This window comes from Eschrichtius robustus, chromosome 15 (assembly GCF_028021215.1).
Source record: "Eschrichtius robustus isolate mEscRob2 chromosome 15, mEscRob2.pri, whole genome shotgun sequence".
Taxonomy (NCBI): domain Eukaryota; kingdom Metazoa; phylum Chordata; class Mammalia; order Artiodactyla; family Eschrichtiidae; genus Eschrichtius; species Eschrichtius robustus.
Genome location: NC_090838.1, coordinates 85,939,864 through 85,957,528, shown reverse-complemented (window position 1 = coordinate 85,957,528; position 17,665 = coordinate 85,939,864). Strand labels below are relative to the sequence as shown.

At 53.7% G+C, this 17,665-nt stretch overlaps 1 protein-coding gene across 2 annotated transcripts in view; it reads right to left on the bottom strand.

Moving 5' to 3' along the window:
• Nucleotides 1-17,665, bottom strand: part of KCNIP3 (potassium voltage-gated channel interacting protein 3) — a 70,535-nt gene that overhangs the window by 12,499 nt on the left and 40,371 nt on the right. Inside the window, exon 1 of one of the 2 annotated variants that reach the window (XM_068564284.1) lies at nt 10,274-10,376. The exons of the other annotated variant lie outside the window; for it this stretch is intronic. Within the exon in view, the coding sequence (XP_068420385.1) occupies nt 10,274-10,376 (103 nt within the window). Of the gene's footprint in view, nt 1-10,273; nt 10,377-17,665 lie in introns of those variants that run through there. 2 annotated transcript variants of the gene reach the window in all.

The following is a 17,665-nucleotide window of genomic DNA, read 5'->3' as shown; positions in this document are numbered from 1 at the left end:
GAAATAAAGGCATTTTCAGATAAGTGAAGGCTAGAGAATTTGTGGCCAGCAGAATTGAACTACAAGAAATGCTAAAGGAAGAACTTCAGGATGAAGGGAAATGACATCAAATGGAAATCAAGTTCTGCAGGAAAATACCTGGCAGCTAACAGAAATATTTTGAACTGGATGCATATGAAAAGATATATCAGAATTTGTGGGGTGCAGCTAAAACAGTACTTAGAGGTAAATTTAAAGCCATAAATGCCTATTTTAGAAGAGAGAAAAGATTTTAAATAAATAATATAAGCTTCCACCTAAAGAAACTAGAAATAGAAGAGTAAAATAAACCCAAAGCAAGCAGAAGAAAGGAAGCAGGAAAAGCAAAAATCAATGAAATTGGACTTCCCTGGTGGCACAGTGGTTAAGAATCCGCCTGCCGAGGCATGGGACACGGGTTCGAGCCCTGGTCCGGGAAGATCCCACATGCCGCAGAACAACTAAGCCCGTGTGCCACAACTACTGAGCCTGAGCTCTAGAGCCCGCAAGCCACAACTACTGAGCCCGTGTGCCACAACTACTGAAGCCCGTGCGCCTAGAGCCCGTGCTCTGCAACAAGGGAGGCCACTGCTCGCCGCAACTAGAGAAAGCCCGCGCGCAGCAACGAAGACCCAACGCAGCCAAAAATAAATAGATAAATAAATTTAAAAAAAAAATGTAACTATCCAAAAAAAAAAAAAGAATAAGTTCTGGGGATCTGATGTACAGCATGGGGACTACAGTTAGCAAAACTGTATTGTATACTTGAAAGTTGCTAGGGGAGCAGATCTTAAATGCTCTCACCGCAATAACAACAAAAATGGTAATTATGTGAGGTGATGGATGTATCAACTAACTTTATTGGGGTGATCATTTCATAAATGTACACAATGCTACGTGTTAATTATATCTCAATACAGCTGGAAAAACAAACAAATAAACAAAAAGAAAATTATGTGCCCATTTCACTTTTGAACATAGATGCAAAATCTTAAACCAAATGTCAGGTCAGGTAACTGAATCCAACTGTATTTTTTTTTTTAAAGTACACCAGTATCAAGAAGGTTTTATTTGTAAGAGTATAAGGAGAGAAAATCATATGAAAATCCTAATACAGAAAAGGCATTTGATAAACATCCACATCTATTTATAATTAAATAAATAGACAAAAACTCTTAGCAAGCTAAGAATCAAAGGGAACTTTATTAACTAGATGCAGCTTATATTTGCAAACCATATATTTATTTACAGATGATATTAGGTTTAACGGTAAAGGCTCAGACACATTTTCTTTAAGATTTGGGACAAGCCAAGGTTGGCCACGGTCACCACTAATTGATGTCCGGCCAATGCTCTAAGGAAATCTTGAAAAAGGCAAAAAAAAAAAAAACACCCCAAAAAACAACAGAAAAAACCCCAAACAGTGTAAGAGTTGGGACTTATAAGATAAAACTAACACTATTTATAGATGGTATGGTCCCTACAGTGACAAAAAGAATCAATATACCTGAGAGTTGAGTAAAGTTGCCAGATGCAAGATTAATTTATGAAAATCAATAGCAATTTTCTACACCAGTAATAACCACCTAAAAAATATAATAAAAAAGATAACATTCATAATAGCAATAAAAATTAAAAGTATCTAAGTATTAACCAAAACTCGAAGGACTGCTATATAGAAAGATAATCTGAATAAAAGAGACATTCTATTTTAGACAGGACCATAATAACATTATAAAGATGTTATTTCTCCTGTAATAAACTGTAAATTCAACACCATCTCAATCAAAAACCCAGCTGGATTTTTTGAAGACCTTGATAAATTTTCTCTGAAATGTATAACGAGGAATTAAAAAATCCATAAAAATCTAGAAAGGAAGAGTAAAGAGGGAGTTTTCCCTATTAGATACTAACACATATTCGTAATCACTGTAATAAAAATTGTGAGGCTGGTACAAGAATGGACGACAACTCCATCCGGTGGGTGCTCATGCCGAAACCCTGGGCATAGACCTTCCTCCCAACACTCAATCCCCACGCAAACCCTGCCAGCGCTACCCTCAACCTGCACCTGCCTCTGAGCCCCTCTCCCACCTCCACTGCCCCCACCAGACTCCAGGGCTCCATCATCTCTCCTGGCTTCTCTCCCTGCTTCTGCCCTGGATCCCATCGGTCTATTTTTGAAATAGCGCTGGAGGAAGCTGCTGAAGACATATCTTCAGGTACCCCTCCGTGCAACAACCTCCTGCACCAAAGTCCTTAAATGGCCAATAAATGTGCTCCCCCGCCCCCAGCTCTGACCTCATCTCCCAGGTCCCTCCCTTTGCTCCGCCGCCTTCAGCCATGCTGGCCCCTCTGGCCCCTCAAACCCACCAGGCACACTCCCTTGCTCTTCTCTCTGGCTCGAAATCTCTTCCCTCTGGCTCCAATTCTCTTCCCTTGGAACCCACATTTCCTTCAGGCCTCTGATCAATCATAACCTCAGGAGTGTCACACACACCCTGCGTTCCTATCTATCCCTCGTCTCTGTTTTACTTTCTTCATTTGGCCATGACTCCCTGGCATATGCATATTTCTCTGTTTCCTGGTGCGATGGACAGAATTGTGTCCCTCTCTCCCCAACTCATATGTTTTAAGCCCTAACCCCCAATGTGATGAGGTCTTTAGGAGGTAATTTAGGTTAAATGAGGTCATAAAGGTGGGGTCCTAATCCAATAGGTTATGGTGACCTTATAAGAAGAAGAGTGATTTCCCCTCCAACATGAGGGGGAGGAAAGGCCATGTGAGGACACAGCAAGAAGGTGGCCGTCTGCACGCAAAGAAGAGAGGCCTCACCAGAAGCCAACCCCGCTTGGCACCTTGATCGGGGACTTCCGGTCTCCAGAATTGTGAGAAAATAAATTTCTGTTGTTTAAGGCCCCTGGTCCGTGCTATTCTGTTATAGCAGCCCGAGCAGAACAAGACAACTGGCTCTCCTGCCTGCTCACTGCTGCACCCAGCCCTGGAACAGTACCTGTATGTGGGGCACGCTCTGCAGCACATGCTGGATGGGCGGATCCCCCACGGCTATGTTTGCTTGGGTGGGTTCGTGGATTATTGCCTTGGGTGTCAATTTTAACGTCTCTAGTCCAGGCTTACCTCCTGAAGCAACATGCCGTGTGGTTCACACCTGTTGGGCAGGGAGTGGGTGGGGAATCAGAGAGAAAGGTGATACTCCAAGACTCAGGTGCAATGACAGCACGGTCAAAGGGCACCCTGGGCAGAGGGTCCAAGGTGAGCCAAGGGATATATGGGCACAGGAGCCAAGGAAGGGCCAGAGTGGAGGAAGGGCTTGTCTGATCTTCATTCCAGAATGGCCACTCTGGCCTCGGGTGTCAAATGAGGTGACACAGAGAAGAGAGACTGGCAGAAGGTGTCAAGAAGGAAGAAGCCACTGCCCCTGGCTACCAAGTGGACCAGGGCTGGGAGGGCAGAGCCCAGGATGACCTCATGTTTCTGACCTCGGAGACTAAGTGACTGCTGGTGCCTTCCACCAAGACGCAGGTGTTAATTACCCAGAACTGGAAGATAAGGCAGAAAGATCACCGAGGGCTTTTCAACGTCACACTAGAACACTTGCTTTAGGAAACTCTGCTTGACTTATTTTCTATCCATCAGAGCCCAGGTGCTGCGAAGCTAGATGTCAACCAGACTGACGGGTTGCAAATGACTTGTGTCCACTAGGGACGGAATGATTTCCATCCTTGGAAAATATGGCCCTTAAAGTTACTGGCTATTAATTTGCCCTTTGGAACATCAACCAGTTTTGATTCCTATGTAGCATCAGTTTCTGAAACAGCTTTGCTCTCCTGCTTGTTCCCTAAACAGGTGAGAGTCAAGTCTTTAACTTTGACACTTGCACTTGGACCGGCAGAATACAAGAGGCAGAGGAAATCCCTCCTGTTTCTTGGCTTGGGAAATAGCTACCAGTTCTCTACGCCCACCCGACTCCTGGGCTCTGTGGACCCTTCCCCACCCTCCTTCCTGAGGAGCTGGCTGCCCCTCCCTCCAGAAGCCCGATGCCACAGCATCCTGCCCAGCCCGCTGGCCTCACGCTGGGCTCTGTGGGGTCGTCTCAGGAGCAGGGAGCCCGCTTCCTTCCTGACGCCCACAGCGTCAGGCCAGGTGCCAGGGACCCTACCTGCTCCCAGGGGCGCTGGAGGCCTCTCCTGGCTCTTGCACAGGAGAAATCCACAGGTTCCTCCCTCTTCGGTTAGTTTCAGTGGAGACGCAGCCAGATCTCTTAGGAGCTGCCCAAGACATCACACCCTCCTTCTGCAATCACAGGTGCACTGGCGATGAATGGACCTAAACAGCCACCGGCACGGCTTTCCTCAACACACTGAGGAGCCTTGTTTGGCAAAACTGTGAAGTCAACCTGCCTCTGTCATCTCCCTGCGCTCAGCCCTCCCCTCCCCTCTCTAGGGGCTAGTCCGGGGCCATCCCCTCCCCATTAAGTAGTATTCATTGATAACCAGGGGGTCAGCAATACAGATTTCACCTCTCTATCAAACAAGCATTTTGTCAAAGGAGTGAAAGCATGAGGCTTGAAGAGAATTGTTTTAAGGCTAAACGTCTCAAGGTCGTACCACAGCCTGATAGGTGACAAACCAGGCTTTCTTCCCATTGCGTAAAAGTCTCAGTCCCTGTTCCCGTCCCCTACTCCACGCAGCCCCCTCTGCGCAGGACCCACCTGCAGGGGCTTGGGAAAGGTGGCTCCGAGTCTTTCATTCTCTGAGCTAAGGGCACCAGGTACGGGGTGAGGGGCGCTTTTCACCTGCCCGCATGCAGGAGCCTTCCCACACCCTGGCTGCCCCGACACCTCTGCGAGGCTCCCCACTAGGCTGCTTCTCCTGCCAGCCAGCACCCAGCTTTGCTTCCCTTTGCAGCAAAACTCCAAGCTGCCGTCCACACTCGATGGCTCCAATCCCTCTTGAACCCAGCTGCTGGTCAGCATGCCCTCGGTGGGCTGCGGCGCATTCCTGCAGCCTGCAGTGAATGGGCATATCCAGCCGAGGACTTGGCACACGTAGGAACCAGGGGTGGGGGGCACTGGCACAGCCAACAGGCAGACCAGCCCCGGATCAGGGTGCCAGCGAGGTGGGGGCACCGGGCTTTGTTGTGATTGAATTTGAGAATTCACAAGGCATCCATGTGGTCATCAAGGGGAAAGCTCAGGGACTTCCTTACACCAAGGCTGGGTTACAACATGAAGCTTAATTTGATTTACCAACGGGAGGCTCTACAGTCCCTGCATTCTTGGGGCCTCTGAGTCCTCCATGTGGTCCCCTCCCTCTCTGCTGGTCAAGTGACACCTAGATCTTGGGGTCCCACAGAGGAGCCCCGGGGACTGCCGTGGGGTAAGGGGAGGCCTATGGGGCAAGACTCCCTTCTCAATCTGAGCAGCGCCCTTTCTATGTGTCGGGGGTACAGGCTTCTAAGCAAGGCTTCATTTGAGGTTCCATCAAGCTGCTTTGAAACCTCTGACTGTGTCTAGATGTGCAACCATCGAGGCATTGACTTGGGGATGCGGGGAGGGGGCCTTGCCTAAGTCCCCCAGCCCACAGCAACATCAGGCCTGGGCTCCAGCCCACCTCCCTGTCTTGCAGAAGCCACCCACACAGAGCCTGCCTCTCTCCTTCTCTTTCCCAGGCCCGGGGGCCCAGGAGCCCGGACCTTACAGAGCACACAGTGAAGGACACCCACCGTGGTGAAGTGCCTGTCAAGTGCACCCTCCTCTCCCACTAACTTCTAGTGCACAAGTTAGTGATGTGTGACGTTGGGGGGAATCTGGGCTAGGACATTTTTGGTAAGAAATGACGAGAGCTAACACATACAGCACTCACTCCATGCCAGGCCCTGCTTTATGAGCTTTGCGCACATTCATGCAGCTCTACGAGGGAGACTTTTCCCACTTGGGATATGAACCCAGACAGCTGCCTCCACTTTGGACTCCTGACACCTGCACTGTAGAAGGCTGGGACACAGAGCTGTGTCCAAAGCCACCTTAGCCGTGCAGAGTTAGAGATGCATCCAGGACGGGTGAGTCAGAGTTCGAAAAGGTACTAGCTCTGCCACTCCCTGAGCCTCAGTTTCCTCATCTGTAAAGTGGGCCTGCTGTTGAGGACAAAATTATGATGTGCATAAAGTGCTTAGTGCAGAGAGCGCTCACTAGATGCCGGCTACTGTCATTATCATTAGCATCCCAGATCTGGAAACTCTGCCCAGGGGCTGCAGGAGTCTTGAGGGACTTGCAATTTACCAAAAGTGGTGGACCCCGCCAAGGAGAAGGGAATCCAGGATGCTCAGAACATCGCCACGCCCTCAGCAAAGGTAGCAGAGGGTGTTGGGGGGAAGAAGAGCAGGAGAAAGAGTAGCAGTAACAGCAGACCCGTGGGCCTGCTCCAAGCCAAGAGTCGGCTGTGGACCCACCAGGCTCCCAGGTCACCTTTGCAAGGCCGGGCCCCCATGGGCAGCTGTGCAGAGGGCAGCTGCAGAGGGCTGGGGCCGCCACTCAGAGGCAGCAACAGGGTGGTGGGCCAGGCTGTGCGTATCTCTGCCTTGGGCACTACTCTCTCTTGCTCTGTTCTCTATACCTACCTGTACTCAGGCCCTCACAATCCAGCCTCCTTGCCGCCACCCCAGCCAGAGGGACCCTTCCCTCAGAGGGCATCTCCCAGGGCTGCCCTAAAGGGAGGGTCAAGATCCTGCATTGCTTGCGTTCCTGGCAGCGTCACACTACCTGGCATACAATGGGTGCCCAACAAGTGTGGCTGAAAATGGCATATGGTTTACACAGACTCAACACCTGCTGTTTGCCAGGCAGTGCTGGGCACACTCTGGGGCCACAAGTGTATGGACACAAGTCCGTACCGCCCTTGGAGAGCTCACATTTGGTGGGGACAGGGACATAGAAAATTTCAGGACAGTGTCATCTAATACAACCTGAGGGGCAGGGATCCAGAAGGGTCAGGGAAAGTTCCCAGGGGAGATGGTGCCTCTAATCCAATCGCCCACTTACAGACAAGGAAGCAGAGCTCAGATAGGAAAAGTGATTTTCCCAAGTTAAGGACAGCAGGTCAGGGACCACATCAGAGCTGAAAGGCAGTTCTCCTAGCCCCAGGTCAGAGTTCCTTCTAGAGCAAGGACGCTCATCCTCCCCACTGACATTGGGCCTGAGCATTCTTCATGGTGAGGGCTGCCTGTGCCTTGCAGGATGTTTAGCAGCGTCCCTGGCCTCTGCCCACTAGATGCCAGTGGTACCCTCCCTATCAACTGTGACATCCAAAACGCCTCCAGGCATTACCAAACGTCCACTGAGGAGCAAAACTGCCCTCGGTCGAGAGCTACTAGTCTAGAACTTGGGAAATCTGAACTGAGATAAGAGAGGCAGCAGCCAGTCAAGCCCTGGGTCACAGATGTGGACGAAAAAGTCTGGCGTCAGGGCTGGGCCAGCCTTGCAAATAAGCACCAGGCTTACCAGCCCAGGCTCACTTTTTACCAGTGTGCCCGCACTTCTGAGATCCCTTAGATTTGAGTCTCACTTGTAACTTTTTCAAAGTGCTTCAGCTCACCACACCCCTGTGAGGTGTATAAGAGAAAATATTCTGTTATTATCCTCATTCTACAGATGAGGAAATTGAGGTTCCAGAAGCTTAGATGCACCAAAGTCACCCAGTGAGCTAGTGGCCAACCCAGGCTGGAACTCCCCCCGATGGGGCCGCCCCAAGACAGAGACTGACAGGGCGGAGAGAGGAAGGTCTTTCAACTTCTGCATCTACTTCTGGAAGCCTGCGTCCCTAGAACTCAAATCCATTAGTTCCTAACAATCCCCAGGGGCACCATAACTCTGGTCTCTTACAGATGAGAAGTACGGAGGCTCAGAGAGGACAAGAGCACATCCAACTGCACACGAGAAGGCCTGGAGGGGAGCTGGGCACTAGCCCTCTTCCCTCAGTGCCAGCTCACCTCCAGGCTGGGGCCGAAGGGTCTGGGCTCCTCACGGTCCATGACAGTCCCTTAGACACTGCCTGACCAATGCGTCCTTCCAGGCACTTAGCGGGCACCACTCCCCATCAACATGGAACATCTGGTACTTATAACTCCCTCCCTCTGACGCAGGCAGGGGAGGCCTGTCTGAGTGAGAGAATGTTTTCATCTGTGAATCAGTTCTGCTATTAAGAGTGATCATTCTATCGCTAATTATTGGCGATAGCAATGGTTCACAACGTTTGTGCATTTATTACACACCAAGAACAATCCTGGGGGCCATTAAAGCCCTACTGACTAAAGTGTGCCGCAGCCCCATGGGGCAGGAATTATTGGCCCCACTTTACAGATAGTCAAGCTGAGGCTCAGACAAGTTAAGGAGCTTTACGGCCAGTATGTGTGGGTGACAGGATCCCAACTCAGACCTGGTTGACTCTGAGGCTCTGTGCTTCTCCCACCGCATCGAGACCCCAGAACTCCAAGGGGCACAAATGGGCAAATATACCAGAAAAGACAAACTCATTACAGCCTGAAGTGGGTTTTTTTAGCAAGTTGAATAAACCATCCGTAGTCTTGCGCATCCGATCCACCCTGTAAAGAAATCCCTCTTAGAAATCACAAAGGTAAACTTCAGGCTGCCAGACCTCTGAGCATGTTGGGCTCAGTTAAGAAGGGTTTTTGTAGTACTAAGTAGAGTGAGCCTGGCTGCTGCTCCCGGCCTCTGGTGGTCCCAGGAGGGCCCAGGAAACGGGGAAAGAGCAATGTAGTGGCCTTGGTCTCCCCAGTACCAACCACCCCACTGCAGTCTCCAGATGGGGAAAGGATAGGGGATAGTGGGCAGGCTAGTGTCCCCAGGAAGCGTGGGTCCTCAGGGCACAGCAGTGTGGGATGCCCACCTACCCCTACCTGTATTGCCTATGGAGTCGCCTGTCATAGAGTCCTCCTGCCAGGGTCAGTATCCATCCAGCCAAGTTCATGCCCAGTTTGGGCAATTTTCTTCCCCATTTAAAATGTAAAGTTCAAGGTGGCACTTCTCAGAACCACCTTGAGCAAGTCCCTTCTCTCTGGGCCTCCTGAACTCACCTAGAAAAGGTGTGATGCCGCCCAGTGGCTTCTGAAGGGCACATGGCCGTGGACTTCAGGAAAAGAGCCAGCCCTGGGCTCTGAATGGAGCTGGGCCTAGCTTCCTGGCCCTGGGCCCCTTCCTGCCCTCAGCAGCCATTTGCAGGGGGTTGGGGCGCATCCCTAGGCCAGAGAGAGGGGCTGCGGGGCAGTCCAGCGGCAAGGAGAGGTTCCTCCTCCTCCCCTCTCCGGGCCTCTGGGTCTCAGTCCCAGGAGCTGGAGCCTGGCAAGGTCAGCAGAGTGCTGAGGCAGGCAGGATGCCCATCCTCCTCTGAGAGGACAGTAGGGGCACACAGGTGACAGGAACAGGACCGGCTGGCCCCGTCCCCACAGTCCAGAGGTTCAGGGCGCAGAGGATAAGTTACAGCCCTGGTGGGTCAAGGTCCCCTTCACAATGGGTGTGTCCTGGAGGGGCTCCTTTTAACCTGCCCAGAAGTGGGAGAGAGGTACCTAGGGTTGGGAAGCAACTCTAAGGGTCCCTGTCAGGGGTCCCAGGGAGGCCATCAGTGTCTGATTTAAGAGCAGGTCTGTCTCCTCAGTTAATATTTTATTGGGACCGAAACGTGGCGCCTGAGGGTTTGGTTACCTATTCCTGAGCCTTGCCTGGGGAACGGGGCTGCGGGTTAAGAGTCGAAGGAACGGCCCATCACTCAGCAGAGGTTTTATGTTACTCGCTGCTGCAGCCTGACGCCCTGGGCTGAGGGTCCTTCCCGTTATCTTCACCCTGTGCCACCCCCCACCACCGGGCGGCCAAGCCGGCGGTGCTCACTGCGGGCGGCTAAGACCGGCGGGCCTAGGACAGCCAGGGGTGCCCTCTCAAGGTGTCATCGGCATCTCACTCACACCCACCCCAAGCGCCGCGCTTCCATCCCCTCTGGGACTCTTCGGAGCCCAAGCCCTCTCTGCCCCCTTAGTCCCAGGCCAGCCCTCCGGAGCCGGGAGGGGGCGGCGGCCGAGGCGGGCAGGGCCGCGGAGCGCAGCGTCCCTGAGGGCCACTCCTCGCCGGACCCGAGAACCCGCACCCCGGAGCGCAAGTGCTGCTCCCTCCCCTCTGACCGCTGGCCCCCGGCGCAGGGCAGCGGAGGGGCGGGTGGCCGTGCGTTACCTTCCATGGACATGGGCTCCAGGATGCCGAACTGCTTGAGGACGGCGATGAACAGCAGTACCACCACGGCCATGGCGCACAGCTCCATGCCCTGGATGCCCATGGCGGCCCGGGCTGCCTGGGGCCGGGGCGTGCCCCTCGCCCGCGCGCTGCCTCTGGAGGCACCGGGGCCGGTGCAGCCTGCCCGGCCTCTAGGGGAGACCGTGGCTCACATGCTCCCGGCAGGCGGGGCTGCGGGTGTCGGCGGGGCCGGGGCCCCGCGGAGGGCGGCGGCGGCGAGCTGGGACCGGCCAGGAGGTAGGACCCCGCGCGGCGGCCGAGCAGAGCGCAACTTTCCGAGTCAGCCGGCAAACTTCGAGGCGCGGCGGCGGCGGCGGCGCGGAGCGCAGCTTGGGCGGCCGGCGCGGGCCAGAGGTGCCTCCATGCCCGGCGAGGGCGCCGCGCCTCTTTCGCCCCCTCTCCAGCCCCACGGGCTCCAGGGCGCGGAGGCGCGGCGGCTGCGGGGGACCCGTGCGTTCCCGGGCGCTCCCGGCCGCCCCAGCCTCCATCGCGGCTCCCCGCGCGCTCATTGGCCTAGGCGCGGCGACCCCCCGGGGAGGAGTCCCCTGCGGCACCCCCGCGCCAGCCCGGGAAGGGGCGGAGGGAGGCGGCCCCGCCCCGCACGGGCCAGCCCCGAGACGGAGTCTGGCTCCGAGCCACCGCTACCCCGCCAGCCCCCGGGAGGCCGCGCGGTCGGCGGTTTCACCGAACCGCCCGTGCAGGGTGGGGCCGAGTGGCTGGGGAGGGGGCCGGGGCCGGAGAGGAAGGGAGCCGCAGCGCCGCTCCCCATGGGGAGTCGGGGCTCCCCTCTCCTGGCGGAGGAGCACTGAGCCTGGCCACCGCCAATCTCCGCCCGGCGGGCCAGCGCAGAGCTGGCCTTAGGAGGATCCGGGAAGCCCTCTCGACCCAGGGTATTTCCTACAACCATCAGCCCACGGCCGGAGATTGAACTTGGCCCGGGTCTGGCCCCCGCTGAAAATGGAAAAGTTGGTATCCAAAGTTCTCCAGTTCTGGAAACCCGCATGCGCTCGAGGCTTTAGGAGGGAGTTGGGCTTTGGCATTAGAGTCTATGGAGCTGAGTTCAAATTCTGACTTTGCTGCGTGACCTTGGTCGAGTCACGGACTTGCCGCCTCCTCCTCCTCCCCAAAGAGGGGCTGGTGCCTGCCTTTCCGGCTGTGGGAAAGAGCTGAGCGGATGCCAAGTGCTACGCGCGGGCAGTGCAAGGGAGTGCTAAATCGTTTGTGGATCGCTTTCTTCCTGCCTGGGGACACTGGGTAGGAAAGGAAAGCCGCGGAAAAGAAGGAGAAAGGAAGGGGAGAGGAGGGGGCGTGGCAGGGCGGAGCCCGGAATCCTCCGAGCCCCCAAACTCCGGGACTTGAGGGCCGGAGCCGTGACTCTCCGCTGCCCTCCAGCGGGCGCTCCGCACCGCGGTGTCCTCACCAGCCCAAGACTCCGAGCGCTTGGAAGCGTGCGCTGCTGTGAACACTAAGTTCTCCTTTTCTCTGTTGTCTTAGTGGAGGGGGAAATCCAGCCCCGTACCACGCTTGTGAGCGTTAACCCTGTTTGGACCTGAGGCCTGAACAATAGCAGCTTCCATTTATGGAGCCTCTGCTACCCACTCTGTCATTCATTCAACAAATACTGAGCGTGTACTGCGTCCCAGGCGCAGGGGACAGTTCCCAGGGCAGGGCAGGGCAGGGCAGGGCAGGGCGGGGCGGGGCGGAGCGGGGCGGGAAACCGCCGCGTGAGCCGCTGAAGGCCCCGCAGGTGCTGCAAGCGAGCCAAGCCTTTAGCTTTACTTGTAATCCTTAAGGGCTCCCCCAGTGGGCATTCCTCTTCCCCCATTTTACAGGTGAGAAAACCGAGACCTAGAGGGTGGATTATGGAAGGGGATACAGGTGCAGCCCAGGCCTGCTGGATCCCAGAGCAGATGCTGTCCCAGGAAACCGCACTGCTCCTGGTGGAAGCTGAAGCAGAGAGAGGCTGTGACGTCTCTTTCCGCCTGTGCAGTTCAACCTCACTATTTAACACACCTGCTTAAAAGACTGAGTTATTGGAGATATTTTTAAAGAACTGTAAATGCACAGCTTTCAATTCCATTTAAGTGGGCATGTGGTGAGTCTCCACTGACCAAAGGCAAGAGGTCTAAGTAGAGATGCTAACGATTGCAGGAGAATGTGGTTCTGTTAGAGCCCATGAGTTGCTTGTGTGTAAAAGTCTAGAAAGGTTAAAAAGCCTCCTGCCATCTAATTTACACACTTAAGTGCTGAGCAAAATCTAGCCTGTGTCGCAGCTAGTTCCCACCAATCCTCGCTCAATAGCCTGGTTAAGAGCCCAGTGATACGAAACCTCCCTAAGCCTGTTCCTCATCCGTAAAATGGGGGTGATAATCCAACCTCTCCAGGGGCTTGTAAAAGATTGAATAAGACAAGGACTGGCATGTGTCGCAGGCTCCGATGGCCCCTGTTCTTGGAGCAGGATGTGTACACGGTGCCAGACCTAAGATAGATAGGGGGGCAGAGAAGAGAGCAAGCAAAGGAAGCCATCTCAGGGGGTGGCGGGTCCTCCTGAGCTGCCCCAGCCCTGCTCCCTGCCTCAGTTTCCCCTGGTGCTGCCGAGCATCTCCCCTGTGAAGGCTTCAGTGACTGCCCATAAACACTGAGCTAGAAACGAGACATTGATCTCTGGCTCTGTGGTGTAAAATATTAACGACGCCTAAGTGGATACCAGGGCTGAGAGCAGAATGTCCGCTCGGCATTAGCAGCCCGGGCCAGGGGCCTAATGGATGGGAAGCTGATTCCCCCGCTCGTTCACTAGCCCGGGGCCTGCCAGCTCTGGGGCCAACCTAGGTCCACTGAGGCTGTGCTGGCAGCCCTGTCACACCTCCTCTTGCCCAGGACCTGGAGAGGGGAGCTGGCAGACAATCCCCCAAGTCCCACACATCCTCCCCACACCCATGAAGTGCCAGGCCAGGCCTCTCCCAGCTGCCTCTAGCTCCGCCCAGGGGGGCATTTGCCCTGGCATGCGCTCACCCCTCCCCCACCCGCCAAAGGCAAGCTGGGTGTCAGCAGTGCTCCCTGCCAGCTCCCTGCCTTGGGGGAGGGGCAGGCTCAGGGGAGGGGCACAGACAGAGAAATCTCTGCAGGGCAGGGGGCTGAGGGCTGCCACAGATGTAGAGAAATAAGAGGGAGCCACTGGCTCTTCCTCAGATGACGAGGGAAGCCTGGAGGGCCCTGAGCCCTCACTGGAGAACTCAAGAGGTGGAAGAGGTCCCCGAGGCACTGGTGTCCTCATCTAACTTAGAACGTTTCAGAGGCCCAGCTGCTTTGGAGCTGGGTGGGGTGCCCTCTAAACCTAGGGTTGCACCCCGACGCCTGAGGTTATGGTTTTCCTTTGGCCTGGAATTTTTGGGGGTATTTTTGGCCTGGAATATTTTTGAGGCCACTCCAGTTCTGCCTCCAGGAAACCAGCCCGGATCACACCACCAACCACCTGCATTAACCCTCTCTCCTCTGAACCCCCAAGGCCTCTGCTGCGTGGGCCACACCTTCTGCGCTGTGTGTCTCAGCTGTCAGCCCAGACATCTTCCATGTCATCCGTGCTGCCCCACCGCTCTTGTGGGCAGGGACCCTGTCAGTTTGGCCAACATTCATTGGATGCCGCATGCCTGCTGTTCCTGATCACCTAGCTGCCCAAGGATTTCAAGAGGTCTTTTGACTCTTAAGGGAGGAATGGGGATGGACACATGCTGTTTAGAGGGACACATTGCCTGCAAACAGCCCAGCAAGTTAGTTGTTCCTGTCCCAACTCTCTGGAGGGCAGGCCTCCCTTGGTTCTAGTGCATTCTACTGGGCAGAGCAGGCGTTATGCAATTTATTCATCCTTCTCATATTTCATAACAACCAGACAAGAATGCCCAGGAGTAGAATTCCACAGGCCGAAGAAATGCCTCTAGGACTCCTCCCCGTGATGTCCCAGGGCTCCTCAAATGCAGCTCAGCCAAAGCCGAACACTCGGTCTTGCCCCACACCAGCACCTCCTCAAGCTCCTTATCTCGACCACTCAGGCCAAAACCCTGGCTCTTAGACTGGGCTCTGCCTGTCCCCACTCCTGCCCAGTCTGTCACCTAGCTCTGGCACCGTGCCTCTTTCTCATCCATCTCTGCTCCTGGTGGCAACCAGCCCAGCCACACCATCGTCCCTCTCTCCTGTACTCGCGACATCACCCGCTGCCCCAATGCCTCTCCCCACCTCCACTCTGTCCTCCTATCTCTTCTCCATTCGGCAGCCAGAATGGTCATCTCAAGGTGAATGTCAGGTCCTCTCCTTCCCTGGCTTGGTAATCTCCAGTGGCTCTCTGACTCAACACTGGTTGTGTTTGCCTGCTTGGTATCCCTCCCCCTGATTTGGTAACAGCACCCTGATTTCCTTTGTTGAACCCCCTGCCCTTGCCAGCCTCAGGCCAGTGATTTCAGAGGTTTGGGGATATTACTGGTCGATCAGCATCAATTCCTCTTTTCCTACTCCACAACACCCCTCTGCTGCCATGTGACTGACTCAGGGATGGGCACCGGATGGGAGCCAGGTTGATGAGAGACCTCATGGGACTGGCCCTGGACAAGCAGGAGAGAAGCACTCTCTCTTACTATGGCAGCTAAGTGGCCACCCCGCCACCATGTGAGGACAGAGAGCCTGAGAATGTAGTCACCTCATGAGAAAGCAGAGCAAAATGTAGAGAGAAAGAAACTGAGTCCAGTACACAATACTGTGTGCCTGGATCCAGCTGTGCCTGATGGCACATTCAAACCTATATCTTTCCGTTAGAGGAGCCAATAAATCCTCCTATTGTTGCTTAAGCCAGTGTGAGTTGGGTTGCTGTCCCTTGCAACCAAGATGGTCCTGATGAATGCATTTTCCACTACTCACAGAACAAAGACCAAAATCCATAACAAGCCCCATAAGAGCAGCTGACATCTTCTGAGCACTTACTGTGTATGAGGCACTTCAACACAGCTCATGTCCCTCATTCCTCACAGACCCCGATAAGGCAGGGGCTTGGCAAGAGGAAGACACTGAAGCACAGAGAGGTTAATGCTTTGTTGAAGGGCACACAGCTGATAAACCACAGCGTTAGGATTTGAACCCAAGCAGTCACGCTCCAGCGTGATTTTAATTCAACACCACCCCGTCCCTGTGGACCCATGTGGTCAGGCTCCTCCTCCTCTCCTTTGCTCATGTGACCGCAGCCACACTTGCAGGTACCAGGACTCTCCCATCCCCAGGTCTCTGTGCAGGCTCTTCCCTGAGCTGTAGTACCCTTCCTCCTCCTCCCCTACACACATCCTACTCATCCTTTGGTTCTCAGCTTAATGTCATGTCTGCAGAGGTGACTTCCCTGCCCTCCTCCCCTTTATTAGTCTCTACATGGCCCCATCCCATTCCCTTTTTGCAGTTATCACAGTGTGAACTTAGTTATTTATTTGTGTGTTCATTTATTTGTTTATGCTCTCCCACTAGATTGTAACCTTCCTGAAGATACAGGTATTACCTGCCTCGTATGAGTATTTGCAAAATGTCAGATGATGCCTTTTCTCCAATTATTACAGCAGAGGGTGTCCTGTGTCACTAGCAAGAGCATTAGACTGGGAGTCCAGGAGAACCAGGGTCAAGTCCTTAGTTCCAACCCTAGCCTGTTAACAGACTTGGCCAAGGCATACCACCTCTCTGAGCCTTCCTTTCCTTCTTGCAAAATGGGGGTAACTTGCTGACATTTACCTGCCTGTCACACTATGAGCTATGAGCATCTGATAAGCTGATGGATGTGAAAGAATCCAAAAACACACACGAGGGACCTTGTTCCTGAAGGAGCCTGCTTCCTCGGAGCCAGGACCAGTTCTCTTTGCCTTGTAGCATCACCCAAGTGCTGCAATCAAACAGACCCGTGGGGCCACACAGAACCCATCCACACAATCTCTGTTCCAGCCCAGCTTCAGATGAAATGTGAGAGATGTATGGCCACAGGTAACAGAAAACCTCCATTCATTAGCTTAAACTATAAGGAACTATAGCATGTCACACACAGGAAGTCCAGTAGGAGGCTGGCTCCAGGGGCAGTCAGCTCAGATCCAGCAGTATATTTAAGGATCTGGAATCTTGTATCTACCTACACTGCCAGCCACAGAGCATCTACCTTATCCACAGAGTACTGACCTCATGATCACAAGATGAATGCCTAGTTCCAGACATCATGCCTTGACATGACAACGTCCTGGGAAAGAAGGGACCATCTCTTCCTATGTCTCTTTCTTATAGCAAGGAAAACTTTTCCATTAAGCTTCTCATGAACAATCCCTCATGTTTCATTGGCTGGAATTGTTTCACATGCCATCCCTAAATCAGTTGCTGGCAAGAGGAGTGAGACCACCACTGTAGCAGAGACTGCTAGCCCTCCATCAAAACTCATTCTCTTCTCTTCTACAGTAAAAACAATGTCTTAACCAGGGATACGGCTGCCGATAGTGACAGCATTTCTCAGACTCCTTTGCAATTAGGGGTGGCCATGTGACTAAGTTCTTGCCAGTGGAAGTGACGGGCTGCTTTGGGCACACTGTCACTTAAGACAGTGAGTAAGTCTCCTACTCATGCTCCCAGACATGTTGATGACCAGACTCAGCCATGTAGATCATGACAAACTTGGGAGGGGGCTGGGGGGATGGCGCCACAAGATGGAAGGGCTCTGGCTCCCTGAATGACCACACGGAGCACAGCCTCCCACCCATCTGGACCACTCACCATGAGCTGTTAAGGGAGAAAGAAATAAACTTTTAAAAAGATCAAGTGAAAGTTGGCTGTTTTGCAAGTAGAAGTGGAAGAGAAGGGGGAAATACCAGATATTGAAGGCTTCACAGTGCTGGAAAAGGAAAGTGCTTTTGGACCAAACAGAAGAGAAAAGTGCAAAAAAGCATCTTTCGAGGGTCCTTTAAGATTTACCAGTCGGGACTTCCCTGGTGGCACAGTGGTTAAGAACCCGCCTACCAATGCAGGTGACGCGGGTTCAAGCCCTGGTCTGGGAAGATCCCACATGCCGCGGAGCAATGAAGCCCGTGCGCCACAACTACTGAGCTTGCGCTCTAGAGCCCGCGAGCCACAACTACTGAGCCTGCGTGCCACAACTACTGAAGCCCGTGTGCCTAGAGCCCGTGCTCCACAACAAAGAGAAGCCACCACAATGAGAAGCCCGCACACCGCAACGAAGACCCAATGCAGCCAAAAATAAATAAATAAATAAATAAATTTATAATTAAAAAAATAAAGATTCACCAGCCAAACATTTAGCCAAACAAAGGTGAGAGG